This window comes from Microchirus variegatus (assembly GCF_963457635.1).
Source record: "Microchirus variegatus genome assembly, chromosome: 14".
Lineage (NCBI taxonomy): Eukaryota > Metazoa > Chordata > Actinopteri > Pleuronectiformes > Soleidae > Microchirus > Microchirus variegatus.
The window spans coordinates 13,061,727-13,075,307 of NC_139815.1; the positions used below are offsets into that span (position 1 = coordinate 13,061,727).

General features: G+C 40.0%; 1 protein-coding gene across 1 annotated transcript in view; it reads right to left on the bottom strand.

Annotated features, from left to right (window-relative positions):
- Window positions 1–13,581, bottom strand: part of myo5aa (myosin VAa) — a 55,639-nt gene that overhangs the window by 13,349 nt on the left and 28,709 nt on the right. The window contains exons 8-30 of the mRNA XM_083900877.1: window positions 13,194–13,301; window positions 12,687–12,793; window positions 12,323–12,588; window positions 12,118–12,199; window positions 11,867–12,007; window positions 10,511–10,636; window positions 9,686–9,769; window positions 6,991–7,146; window positions 6,661–6,758; window positions 6,365–6,451; window positions 6,004–6,112; window positions 5,663–5,874; window positions 5,332–5,488; window positions 4,998–5,237; window positions 4,652–4,900; window positions 3,986–4,079; window positions 3,742–3,890; window positions 3,383–3,490; window positions 3,130–3,264; window positions 2,820–2,876; window positions 2,458–2,685; window positions 235–335; window positions 16–72 (exon numbers count right to left, since the gene is read on the bottom strand). Of these exons, the coding sequence (XP_083757003.1) occupies window positions 16–72; window positions 235–335; window positions 2,458–2,685; window positions 2,820–2,876; window positions 3,130–3,264; window positions 3,383–3,490; window positions 3,742–3,890; window positions 3,986–4,079; window positions 4,652–4,900; window positions 4,998–5,237; window positions 5,332–5,488; window positions 5,663–5,874; window positions 6,004–6,112; window positions 6,365–6,451; window positions 6,661–6,758; window positions 6,991–7,146; window positions 9,686–9,769; window positions 10,511–10,636; window positions 11,867–12,007; window positions 12,118–12,199; window positions 12,323–12,588; window positions 12,687–12,793; window positions 13,194–13,301 (3,151 nt within the window). The remainder of the gene's footprint in view (window positions 1–15; window positions 73–234; window positions 336–2,457; window positions 2,686–2,819; window positions 2,877–3,129; window positions 3,265–3,382; window positions 3,491–3,741; window positions 3,891–3,985; window positions 4,080–4,651; window positions 4,901–4,997; window positions 5,238–5,331; window positions 5,489–5,662; window positions 5,875–6,003; window positions 6,113–6,364; window positions 6,452–6,660; window positions 6,759–6,990; window positions 7,147–9,685; window positions 9,770–10,510; window positions 10,637–11,866; window positions 12,008–12,117; window positions 12,200–12,322; window positions 12,589–12,686; window positions 12,794–13,193; window positions 13,302–13,581) is intronic.

Sequence of the window (13,581 nt, forward strand, 5' to 3'; positions counted from 1 at the left end):
CGTCTCAACCATTACCTGAGCCTACTCAGGAGATCATTGACTTCCAGCGGCTTACGCATGAACTGAGGAGATCTGCACAGGACAAACACACACATCAACAGTACACACACACACACCACACAGATGGATATCATATTTGCAATGGAAGTGGATCTTAGTCTAAAATGGATAAACAAAAATGAACGGAGCCTGGGACATGGAGGACAGGAGTGCTGCTGGCTGTGAACCAAGTACCTGTTGGTGTCTTTGAGTCCTATGTAGGCTTGTTTGATTTCATCAGTGTCCTTCAGTTTGGACACATCCTGCACAGAGACAGACGGCTCTGTCATGGTCTCCTAGGAGAAGTGGAGAGAAAGCAGAGGAGACATTTGTGGAAGCTGGTGGAGCAATGATGAGACAGAATAGAATTTACATAGATGCTACAACTACGTGTAAAGCAGCATCATTAACCACAGCATCACCATTAACTTTCATACAGGTTCGACGTATGAATGAAGGCAAGTGGTTTCGTTAATGTGCTTTCATAATGATTCCCTGCGAGCATCAGTCTGCCTGCTGGATATAACTGTCATTTTACACTGACAACCATGAGTCAGTTGGAGCCTCAGGCTGCTGCAGTGACAAGAAATCAAATGACAGCTCCTCAGTGAAAGCTGATGATCTCCAGGGAACATCGCAGCAGGGGCCTTTTTTCTGTAGCTTCTAAAAGACAGAAGGTTTCTGCTGATCGGTATCATGGACTGATATTTAAAGGATCCATGTGACACTGTGATATGAAGACAAGGATCATTTTCATGTGCTTTCATTTTGTGGTTGCACCCATACAGTCCATGAATGCCCTGAGCCAGACAAAGAGGACGAGACAGATGAGAGAATCAAACTACGGCGAGGAGAGGACAGAGTCTACATGTAAAGCCTCTTACAGGAAGAACTGCTGATCTGGAATCAGATAAATCAATGCAAAGCTCTTGTCTGTAGTTGGTGTCTGAAACTCTCTTTTATCCATTTGTTGAAATCCTATTCTTGTCTAGGGCTGAGTATGGTTAGATCTTGATCAAACAGCAAGCCACGTACTTATTGGCTACACATTTACTCCACTACCAAATGTTTTAGTGTTGTACTATTTCAACAAGTAGCATAAAAGACTCAGAGTTTGTTTTGTTGTTGTTTCAAGTATGCCATAATTCATTATTATGCGATTCAAGGACAAATTGTTCATAATGACAATTTCCATAATTTCATTATGGGTTCTAAACAATATCATGTGTTCAGATTTAACTCTCTGTGGTGGCCACTTTCTCTCAACCCTCTCTGTTTATTATTGTTAAGAGAATGTATGATTCCTCACAGTGCCCAGACAACAGAGATTTACTTTCTTTTAACCACTGCTGTACATGGATCATTTAAATTATATCTCTGATTTTGCGGCATCTGATTTCTTCCCTGTGGAGATTTTAAAGACATGACGCAATGTTGGAAAAGTGTAGTGATATTCGTGTTTGATGCAGTTTTTCAACTCTACCTTCTCATCCTGTGGGAAAGCATGGATGGAGGAGAGAAGGTGCAGACAGGTGAGTTAGACACACAGAGGATACAGGGACAATATTTCCAACACACATTATGGAAATCTTAAATGTTTTTTTAACTCCATAGTCTACATCTAACAAATGAAGAAAATACAACTAATTTCTAAACAGGGAAGTCAGGAAGTCTCAGACATCAGGCACTGTTTACAGGTATTTATGAATAATAATGTGATCCTGACAAAAAAAAAAATGGCATCGTAAAAATGCATTTTACAATAATGTCCATTTCGTTAATTGTGAAAATGGGAATCTTGTGAGTTTTGATCAGTTCACTGAAGCATAAGCTCTGACGTGCGCAGCAGAAGATGAATGGTGTTGACAACTTAACTGCTGTTATGACAGCCGGTGAGCAGAAATATCAAATGTTTATCGTGAACAAAGACAAAAATACCGTTTTAGTTTAGTTAGCACTGATGTTCTGTAAAGATCTTTTCTGCTAATGTCACAAGGAGAGAAGTCTGTAGTTTTATCAGAAGCACAAAATTAATTTGGACATAATAAGGACATATTTTTAATTTTAGAGGAGAGGAGAGACCAGATTTATCAATTTATAAGATTAATAACGATCTTTTTTTAATTATTATATGGTACGTTTATTGAAGCAGAGGGATGGAACAAAACATTTATTTAGTTAAAATATGATTTTGTGAATTAATTAAATGATTTTTTTTACTGATCTTTTTCTTCTTGCTTATTTTATTTTATTTTAAAAATCTTGTCACCAGTCAGGCCTGTAAATACTGTATTTGTGATGTATCATTAGATGTATTCATTTTGTTTTTTTATCGGTTAGTCGGTTGTTTTTCTGTCCAAGCTAAATGTTAAATTTTAATTGGATAATCAAACAAAGGAAGGTCATTTCTGTCTTTACCTTGTGGTGCATGGCTTCCTTCTGACTGACCAGTTGGGAGCGCAGGATCAGAACTTCCTCCTTGCGGACCTCCAGCTCCTCACAGGAGGAGTTGAGCTGGTCCAGCAGCACCTTGTAAGCAGGGGAGCCTGGCGCCCCGGTGTTTGCAGCTGCATTTCCCAGAAGGCTTTGTCTCATATCTGCCAGATCGTGTCTCATCTTCTTGTTCTCTGACTCCAGCTCCTGGCGCTGAGAAAGGAAAAGACTCAGCGTTACATTTGCAAAAGGACATGGATGATTAGGCATTCGAGATTTGACATTTGACAAATCAGTCAAAGAGTGTCTTACTGTGGATACTTGTCTACTTTATTCTGAATTCGTACCTTGAGGGATTCGTACTCCAACTCTGCCCCACGAGCCTTTTTAAACTCTGCATTGTCCTGAAATCATATGCAATATCATGGTGATGAGGAAAAGTGTTGGCCATAAACCATCAATCCAACAATGACATGGATTATACATTTCTTATTTAATGACGTGTTGAAAAGGGTCTTCTACTTTATAGAATCATGAAATGTAATTCATTCAACTTCAGTTTGTTCATTCTTATGAAGGATATGCATATGCTAGTATGTTAGAACAGGTTAACTCACTATATCACATTAACTGCTATATAATGTGTTAATTAATTACCCTGGCTCTGGCCCGTTGGAACTGATCCTCTTTGTTTTCCAGCTCGTTGCGCAGTGACTGCTTTTCTTGCTCGAGCTCTGTGAGACGTTTCTGCAGCTTCAGGGTCAGCGAGGTGTCGATTCCTCGCGTCACATCCTACATGACACAGAAAGTGACATTGAAACTCCAAAGTTCTGATGAACACATCGTTTCATTTTAATGTCAGATTTGCTTTGTAACAGTGATGTGTGTCAGAATTACTCGTAACACTTACTTCTGCAGCACGAGAACCTTCTTCCGTCTCAGCGTACTCTGAGTTGTAGGTGTACTCTGATTCGTTGCTGCTGTGGGTGGAATCTGTTCTCCTGTGGCCAGGCTTGTTCTTAAGATAAGAGATAATTAACACTAAAAATTACAGTAGAATATAAGAAAAATCATGTGTTCTACCTGCTGTAATGAATATTAACAACTCCTTACTATTTACCATTAAGGGAAAATGCCAAACATTATTCAGAACATCTGCTGTGTCATTGTCTATTTTAACAAGTAGGATAGCATAAACATGTAGAGATGACACAAATAAGTTAAAGCACTCGTATATGATGACTGGTTTTATGACAACGTGTCACTAACCGAGGAAAGAACCATCGCCTCCTTCAGGTCGTCGTATTTCTCCTCGAGGCGGAGGTGTTCCCTCAAGAGATTCTGGTAGCGAGACCGCTCCTCGTTCAAATCCGTCTCCAGCTGCTGAGTCTCCTCCGCGATCGCACGCGCCATTTTCGCTGATGACACAAAGAGTCGCTAAATTGTGAAAATGTTTCATGCATGACAAAGATGGGTGCGTTGCAGCAACTCAGCACGGTTCATGTTTGGATACCTGTCATCTGCTGACTCTGCTCCTGAATCGACCTGTTCAAGTCGTCCTTGTCCTTCTTCAGCAAGCCATTCTGTTCCTTCAGCTCCGAGACCATCTGAAAACATGCAAATCATATTTTAGTAGCATGTTTTGAAAAGCTTAGTTCTCCCTGAGTAAAAACCTCCTGGTATATTTCAACTAAATTGAAAAATCTTTTTTTTTCTATTACTGTATCTTTGAATACTGACGTATTTTGGACATTTCATAGTTTTTAATGGCAGTTTTGTTGGCGACTGGTAATGATGAAGAACTCCACACAACGATGTAGACACAGAAAACACACACATTGAGTTCATGTGTCATTCCCCCCCCGGTTTGCTCTGCTCCTAGACAGAGGGAAACCTGTTTTTCCATTCACAGCTATAATATTAAATAATTATAATAATTATTGTGTATTTCAATGGAAATATGGGAGACTCTAATTATAAGGAGCCATTTCTGTTGAGCTTGATTTGTAAAATAATGATAATCATAGCCTCTTTAAAGCTTAATAATTAAAGATAGAAAGTGATTTGTTTAAGGGTAATTGAGAAAACAAGTCTTGATCTTAAACGAGGAGAAAAACTGAGGAGAGGGAAAACAACAGGAAACAGATGTGACTGTATGTGAACTTTAATCACGTCTTACTTTCTCCATTTCGCTCCTGTACGTCTGCGCCCAGTCCTCGATGGTCTTCTTCTCCTGCTGTGTTGTACTCAGCTCCTTCTTCAGCCGCTCCAGCTCCTCCAGCAGCGATGTCACCTGGTTGGTCTTGTTCTTGGCCTCCTCCTCATACCCACGCAGTCGGCTGAGCTCGCCACGCATTTTTTCACTCTCTGTTGTGTAGGAGGTCTCCAGACCAGAAAGCTTTTCATTGAGTAACCGATTATCCTTGTGCTGGATTGACGGTCATACAGAAAAAATAAGATGAATCAACAAATAAAACAAAAATAAAAGGTGTATGTTTACAGCACAACTGTAAAGTACAAATCACCTGCTCGTCGATTTTTCTCTGCAGCTGCATGATCTTGTTCTCCATGCCTCTGTTGAGCTTCTTGAAGTGCTCCACTGAGCGAGCCTCGATCTTCAGCTTCTTCAACTCCCACCTGGCCCTCATCCTGCGGATGCAGCACTGAAGGTAGACGATGGATTCGAGGCAGCGCTTGTACCAGCAGCGAGCCAACCAGCCACGAACGCGCTTCTGAATGATGACCGCCTTGTGCTCGCGCAGCAGCTACAGATACAGATGGAAAGAGTGAATCAGAACGCACGTGACGAAAGGGATTTAAAAGATTCTTTCAGGCTATTTTCCTATAGCATCATCTTACCATCTGGTATTTCTGTCGGGCCATATAAGCTCTGAGGATAGTCTGCATAGCCAGGGCAGCAGCCTGCTTCTGCCTGTAGCGTTTTCTCTCCACACACATTCTCTGGTACTTCTGGATGACGGTGGCCGCCTGCGTGCGACGCATGAACTTGGCCAGGCTGAGGAGAGATGAGATGTAAACAACAAATTAAACCTTGTTTTCAATACAACCTGACATTTACTTTGTACATTGTAGTAGCGTTATCTCCCATAACTGATCAAAGTCAAACATGTGTGTTAGTTATGGTCCTGAATGGCTGAAGAAAGTAGAACATCAGGTTCCATCGACTCACCAGCGTGCCTGGTATCCTCTGGTGAACCTCTGGATGGTGATTGCAGCGCTGCGCATGCGCAGATACTTCTTGCGAGCCAGCCAGCAGCGGATGGTTTTTTGGATGCGGATGCATGCAGCGCGCAACTTGTCTGCCCTCAACTTCTCTAGATATGCAACCTGTCCGGCTCTGAAGAAGATCTTGGTCTTACCAAACTGGTATTTATCCTGGTCCTGAGGAAATACACGAGGGTTAAGACAGGTTAGATCGACAAAAAAAGACCAAAGTAAAATCAAATTTGCAATCCATAGATAACAAAAATAACAATAACGGTGACAATGTTAAAACTCAGATAGTCTGACCTGCACTAGTTTCTCCAGAACATTTCTGCAAGTCAACTTTTTGTCAGAAAGCACATCCTTCTGCTTCATCAGCACTCTGTAACGACTGAAGAACTCTTGGTACGTCCACCTGTGACACACACAATCACAAGCATTTAGAAAAAGTGCCATAACCAGCTCCAAGACCAAATTTTCAAGGAGGAGGCAAACTGGTGACTTAGCCGTTTGAGGAAAAAAACGCCAAGTAAAACCTTTTTTCTAACTCGGCTAACATTACAGATAACAGTGACGCCATCTCAGAAAACTTCTTTGTGGATGCAGAACACACAGTAAACATATTGGAGTAAAAGAGAATCAATAGCAGTGATGTATGGTACTGCACCTGGATGGGAAGCCTGCAGCAGAGATGCGGATGGTTTCCAGGACACCGCAGGCTCTGAGCTGCTGCACTGCACGTTTAGGATCGAAGCTGTCGAGAACAGATACGGACTATGAATATTACCACTTTGAATTACTCTCCTCGAGTACACCATTATTCACTTTTGATTTTTTGATTGACTTTTCATTTGTCACAAATACATTTTGAATTGAGATATACTGTAATAATCACAAGCTTGTTTCTTGAATTTTGTCAATTACAAAAAGGAGACATAGATGTGTAAAACAGAGCAGACTCACGAGAAGGCCATCTTGAAGTCATTGGGTTTGATGCAGCGGACGTAATGTGGGGTGGTAGCATTCAGTGTCTCCATCAGCATTTGCAAAGAGTTACGAAACTACAACAAAAGGATCACTTTCATCATCATCATGATCATCATCACACTTTTTGTCCTATGAGGTGTTTAAAAATCAGATTTGGTCAATAAAATAAACCTTATAATGAATCTATGATCAATGTTTAAAACGCTGATCGTAAAGATTAGGGAATAATCCGTGGGAGTTGTTTGACAGAGTTAATAAAATGACCTGGACTAAACAGCAGCACCACTCTTAATAACAAAAACAGACCTGGCAGCCCACAGTCTTCTTGTGATCCTTGCTGCTCTTCTCCCGACTCTTGTCAGGTTTGATGCTGAGGCGGGTCCGGCCTCCAGTCCCAGGAACCTGACCTGTGGGACTGGTTGCTTTCTTCTCATCTTGAAACAGCTCCACCAGGAGGTCAAACTGGGTACAGCAACAAATCCAGTCAGAAACTGTAGCTGATGGAAGCACGAGCCACTAAAGGCAATATCGACTTGCTGAGAAACAAATTGATGACAAAGCATTTAAAGTACACTTCAGTTAATCTACTATAAATCACACCTCCTCTGTGTGTTTGGGTTTTTCTTACTTACTGTGTAGTACATACAGACAAAGGATGGATACTTTCTGCACATTGATAATGATGATTTACCTCTTAAAATGTCTAGCTCTACATACCATAATCATCTAATTATTGAACATTACGACAGTTTGTCATGCGAGTTAAATACCTCAACATTTCCAAGTGCTGTCAGACAGTTTAAGTAGATGAGCTTGATTTGTCGATTAGTGTTAGTTTAATTTGTTAAAATAACAGAGAGTTGATAAAATGTAATGTATGAATCCAATGGAATTTTAAAAAAAAAGGGTTATATGTCGTCATATATGACGGTATGATGTTTCCATATATGACTGCATGGCATTGTTAAATGACAGATCTTGTCATGTAAAATGAATGCCTTTAGTAGAGCATGCACTCATATCACTCATGTTTCATATAACACGGTGGTTATATGAGGAGGATGCTGTGTCATGTGCAGCTTCAGGTCCTCCTGCTGTGCTCTGAACAGTGTCATGCTGCTTCTCTCACCGCCTTCATTAAGCAGGACAGCCAGAGCCGTGCTGCTTTTATTATTCTGAAAATGTTAATTCCCTCCTTCCTTTGTCTCTTGTTTCCACGTCATCCCCGAGTGCCTTAGTGTTTCCCATGCAACAAACACACACACCCGAAATCTCTTCAGTGGTGTTAGGAGTGATAATAGCTCAGTGCCAGAGAGATGAGAGGGAGACAAAGAAGGAGGAACAATAAAAGACCAAAAAAAAGCAGCTAAAGGAAGAGCTAGAGGCAGCCCAGTGTCGTCAGAACGCCTCTGTTTACCTTCTGCTGGCAGGGAAGGGTTGTCATGATGAGGACAAAACCAAACATACATGAACAACATATGGAGACATTGACAACAGAAACACAATGACAATAAAAGGGCAGGTTAAAGGAAACCAAAAACCAAAAGTTCAAAATCATTGCAATCCCCATCAAAACCTTGAACTTTGATTCAAACTGAAAAGGAAATAAAAACCAGGCAGACTTAAGATGAAGACACACAGCACAGTGATGGAGGGACAATGATTCTTTTTTTTTTTTTTTCAGATTCAACTCAAAACACTGGATTTCCAAATACATCATGCCTCCAACTGAAACACAGGTACAAAAGAGTGGTTGATAGAAATGCAGTAATGCAGTTTTGAGTTGTAACGTGACCACCGGCACCTGGAGCCATTAGAGTTTGGAATATTCTATCAACTATCAAGCTTGACAGTAGTCAGTTGTCAGTTGATGGTTGTCAACACTGGATAAAAAAACAGAGGGTGCATGTCGACAAGCTCAGCGACTCATGAGGATATAAATGTGTCATGTTTTTATGTTATATATTTTGCTTATACATTCACCAAAATCCAACCTCACAATTACCTCAATTAAAATATTTTCTCATGATATGCATCCATATTATTTTACCACCACTTTTTGTAAATCTCATTAAAAAGGACAATATTGTTTACTACCAACTAATTCCCACTAATCTCCATGGAAACAGACTATATTTCCATGTACCAGTATTTGTGTGTGTGTGTAATTGCTACGTGGCTGTTAGAGGTTAGAGCAGAAAGTATTTCAGCCCTTACCCAGTTCAGCTCTTGATGGCGTCTACAAGAGAATAGTCAAAGGTCACTGAGCATTTGGGATAAATGTGCTACACCTCTGTGTGTCTGTGTGTGTGTGTTCACAAGTGTTTTGTGCCTGTGCAGCCGTGATCCTAATCCTAAACTATCAGCAAGGATTTATTAAAAAATTTAAAAGGCTTATGTTCTTTTGACCTAGTGGAGGTGTAACTAAGACTTAATCACACATACTCATGCACACACACTAAGTGTGTGCACACACACACACACACACACACACAGTCAGTCAGTCAGTGTAATCTGATTTCTTCAGAGTTAATAGTGCATGCATGCTTTTGAAGTAGTATACTATAGTCCGCAGTATTCTAATCAAATACATATAAAAGTAAAATATGTATTAAGTTATGATTAATTATCATATTTTTCAGTTTCATGTTGATAGTGTTAGATCACTTTAAAAGTGTGATATCACCCTTCATAAAATGATAAAATGAGAGGTTATGGTATGTTGTACTCAGTGAGTCATGTTTAACCCACTGAACCAATCAGTGTCAGAGCTGGGATCAAACATCCACAACATCTGTATGACCAGTAGAGGGCACTGCTTCCCTAATCCTTCAGGTCAGTAATTAATCGTTTGCCATGTGTTTCATCCCAGAGATCAGCAGCCACAGCTTTGTACCACATAATTGACAGCGCTTGTATCTCAACTGCCTCTACAGGATCTGCGCTTGACTTTGCACACTGTGATGTACAGTAAATGTGTGTCTGTGTTTGTGTGCCTCACCTTGCTGGCCTTCAGCACATTGATCTGTTCTTCATTCACGGTGTCCTTGTTTTTCTCCAGGAAACCATCACACTGGTACTCTACCTGCTCAACAGCAACACAGCACAAACATGCAGGGTCTGTATTCAGTAAAAATCTTCTAATGCTGCCAACATAAAATTTCCTCCACATGACTGGTAGGATGTTATGATTCCTTTGATTTCCTTCTATTTATTTTCCACAGATGAGCAGCAGACTAAACCTTCAATGTCTTAAACTGACTTGGTTTCAAATTATGTGAAGTTCTCATCATTCATGAAGATCTCATTATTTTTATTCAGACAGAGCTCATATTCAACCCAAATTCTGGATGCCAATTTCAATACTAACCTAAAACATTCCAAATATTTAGTTAGAGATGTTGTAATCTCATCTCATGTCAAGAGCCCTACATGAGTCCTTGACCTATTTAAGTATAACCATGTATTGTGATTCCTATACTTTGTCACACCTCAGTAGAACGTATAAGACTTGTATAGATGCTCACAGATGGGAAAATGCCTTTTTCTTTGCTTGGAAACGGTGATAACAATAGAAGAAGCAGCATTTCCTGCAGCTAAAAATTCTAAAAATACCTCAAACCAGCACTGCAGCAGCCACTGCAGCCACAGCCTGTCCTGAAACAATATCTGTGTCGCTCAAAAGGAAAAGTGTAACACTAATCTTTCAGAACAGCTACATATGAAAAGAACAACTTTTGACATTTAAAGTGCCAAACTAATGACTGACATTACACGCCTATGATTAATGCACACTTGACACAAATACAGCGTCCTTCAGGCCCACCTTGTCAGCAAAATGTTGGATGATGAAGGCGCGGTTGGACATGCGTGGCTTCTCAAACAGGGAGCAGGTTTTCAGATGGGTGTTGTACAGTTTCTGAGCCCAGGAATCGTCAGAACCTTTTGGCATCTGGCAAACAAGAGGAGAAAACACAGAGCAATCAATCAAAATAGTATTCACAGCACATATCAGTGACAAATATAATAGAAAACCTGTTAAAAAAAAACACAACATAAATTAAACTTCATATGTGTTGCTTTTATGCCTGTCACTCAATGCATGCATACATCTTTTTGATTTTTTGATTATTTCCCTGCTACAGTGTGAGCTTTGCGGCCCACCTCAAAAGTCAACAGTCTATAAAACAACCTTCAGGTGAGCCACAGGTAGATTAGTTAAGACTGTTAGTTATCTGAGCTATGAATGTCTGTGGTACAGATATAGAGAAACTTTGACTGTGTGTTTAAAGTGATCTCCACCTGCCAAAACATTACACTAACATTGAATGGAACATTAGCACCAGTTTTATCTCAGCTTTTACAAACAAATACATTGTATTATTCAAGATAACAGCTCCCTAAAAACAACATTCGGATAACCTTGTGTCTGTCTACGATAGTTTCCCTGTGCAAAATTGGAAACAAAGCAAAGAAACGATTGTGTTTCTGTCTGACAAATTCTGTGATCATTGGAATTTGGAATTAAGTGATGTGACGTATAGCTGCTCTTATATATAAGTGAGCTGTCAATGAGTTTAACTCATGCAACATGTGTATGTAATGCTCAAGCATGTCTTGAATAAACCTGGCGTAATAGATGTTTTTTTTACAGCAGATATTTCTTTAAATGAAATAGTAGGTCAAACACCGGATTTACCAGTAACATGAATTAAGGTACCACTCCAGTATTAACAGAGCTGTGTTATTGTTCAAGTGTAAGGGTAGATCACGCTAAATACTTCACACCTGTAGAGGAGTTTTTTTATTTTTTTTAATCAAATTATCTGGGACGGAACTAGATAGATTTGTGCAACTCCTCAAGTGTCTGTTTACCAACCTTACAGATGACAGCAGACAGTGACCAATCACAGGGAAATTCAACACTACTGTATAGGCAACAAATGCCTATTCAATTAAAAGAATTGTACAATATCCGCAGTTAAACAGGTGTCTTTTTCAGTAGAGATTCAGAGATGAAAAAAATCCCTTTGGCCATCTGATGAAACGACCTCAGGACTGAAGCCGCAATATTATATAAATTATAGTATATTTTAATGACCTGCTCATTAAACACAACAATTTATGTACGGTTTCTGCCTAATGCAGCTTTAAATATATTTTTTAAATAAATCAAAAGTACTTTGCACTCCTCGTCCAACAGGTCCAGGATCCCCATCTTGGCTTCTATGAGGTTGATGCAGGGCTGGTTGTCATAAAAGTCTATCAGAGTCCAGGGAATCTGCTCCCTCATGTACTCCTCCTGCTCCAGCTTGAACACGTGCTGTGCAAAGACAGAGACAAACAGTGGGTGGGTTAAATCATTATAGTCTAATATTTCACCTCTGTGGAAATGACGTGTCATCCAACACAGGTATAAGACATGCTGCTCACCATGTTGAATTGCTGCTGGAGTTTCTCATTAGCATAGTTGATGCAGAATTGCTCAAAGCTGTTGATCTCAAATGTCTCAAACCTTGAGAAGAGAAGGAGGAAAAAGCAGATGATACACATCTTTTAATAAATTGACGAATTTATCAAACGGATGACATAAACTGATACTGGTTCAATATGCATCAGAAAATAATCACAGATGTACCCGTAGATGTCAAGGACGCCAATGAAGGAGTGCTGTTTGATGTTGGTGATCAGAGCCTTGTTGACGTGTTCTACGATCCAGTTGAAGAGCTTCGCGTAGATATGTTTGGAAAGTGCGTCGCGGGCGTTGGTGGCTTGCAGACGAGGGAGGGGCTTGATGTACGTCTCCGAGGTAGTCTTCAGCTTCCTGTGGCACAGCCAGTGAGACATGTCCTGATAGGTCACGCCCACCAGCTCACAGAACGCCATCAGGTGTTTATTGTTGGGCTGAGCAAAAAGATGAGATTTAAAGTCATTACCGGGAGAAATCGAGCAGAATGGCAATGGTAATACAATAACACCAATTTAAATAACTTTATCCTCACAACAATGATACTGCTGTCTGAATCTCTGTCCTTTATCTCCACGTTTCCAAGATGAAGAATTGCAGCCAAAACTTGAAACAGACCCATCTGATAGGACTCATTAATACCTGCAGACAACAAATGCACACACACAAACACACAGACACTTAGCTTATACTGATGTAACAATGAGTGACTGCTTTCCATCTTGATCCCCTAAAAAGTGGGAGGCACATATATAAAGTGTTGTAATTCTTACACCGTTCACCTGATTTGGATGTAAATACCTACTCAAATTAAAGCTGAAAGTGTGCAGTTAAAGCACATCTTGTTCGTTTAATTTCAAATCCATTGTAGTGGTGTATAGAGCCAAAAAGAAGAGAATTGTGTTGATGTTCCAATATTTATGGACCTGACTGTACTGTAGACTTTGACCTTTTCCTGCGTTACAAATACAGTATCTTCATCTTTAACACTGACAGATGTCTGTGTGTGCATGTGTGTGTGTTTTGTAAGGAAGTGAGTTACCGAGCAGTGTGAAGGCATGGCGTGTGGCGCGGAGCTCCTTGGTGTCGTCCACACCTTCGATGACGGGGCTGTGGCCCTGTCTTGTGTAAAGGAAGTCGTTGGCTCTGCCTGATGGAAAGTCACACAACGTTAATATATTTGCAAAACATCACCATGACAATTTTATCTTCTTCTTTTTTTTTTTTTTATGACAGAATTAAATTATAACATGATGTAATAAAATCATTTACTTCTTGGTACTGCTTATTGCTACGACACATCCCACGTTAAATATCTTATTTTAGTTTATTTACTGTTATTTTTAAAGCATCTGCACCTTGGAAACAAGGGGTTTATTGACATTCTCAGTCATTGAGTATGGTTGCTCTGAGAGAAAAGGAATGCAAGG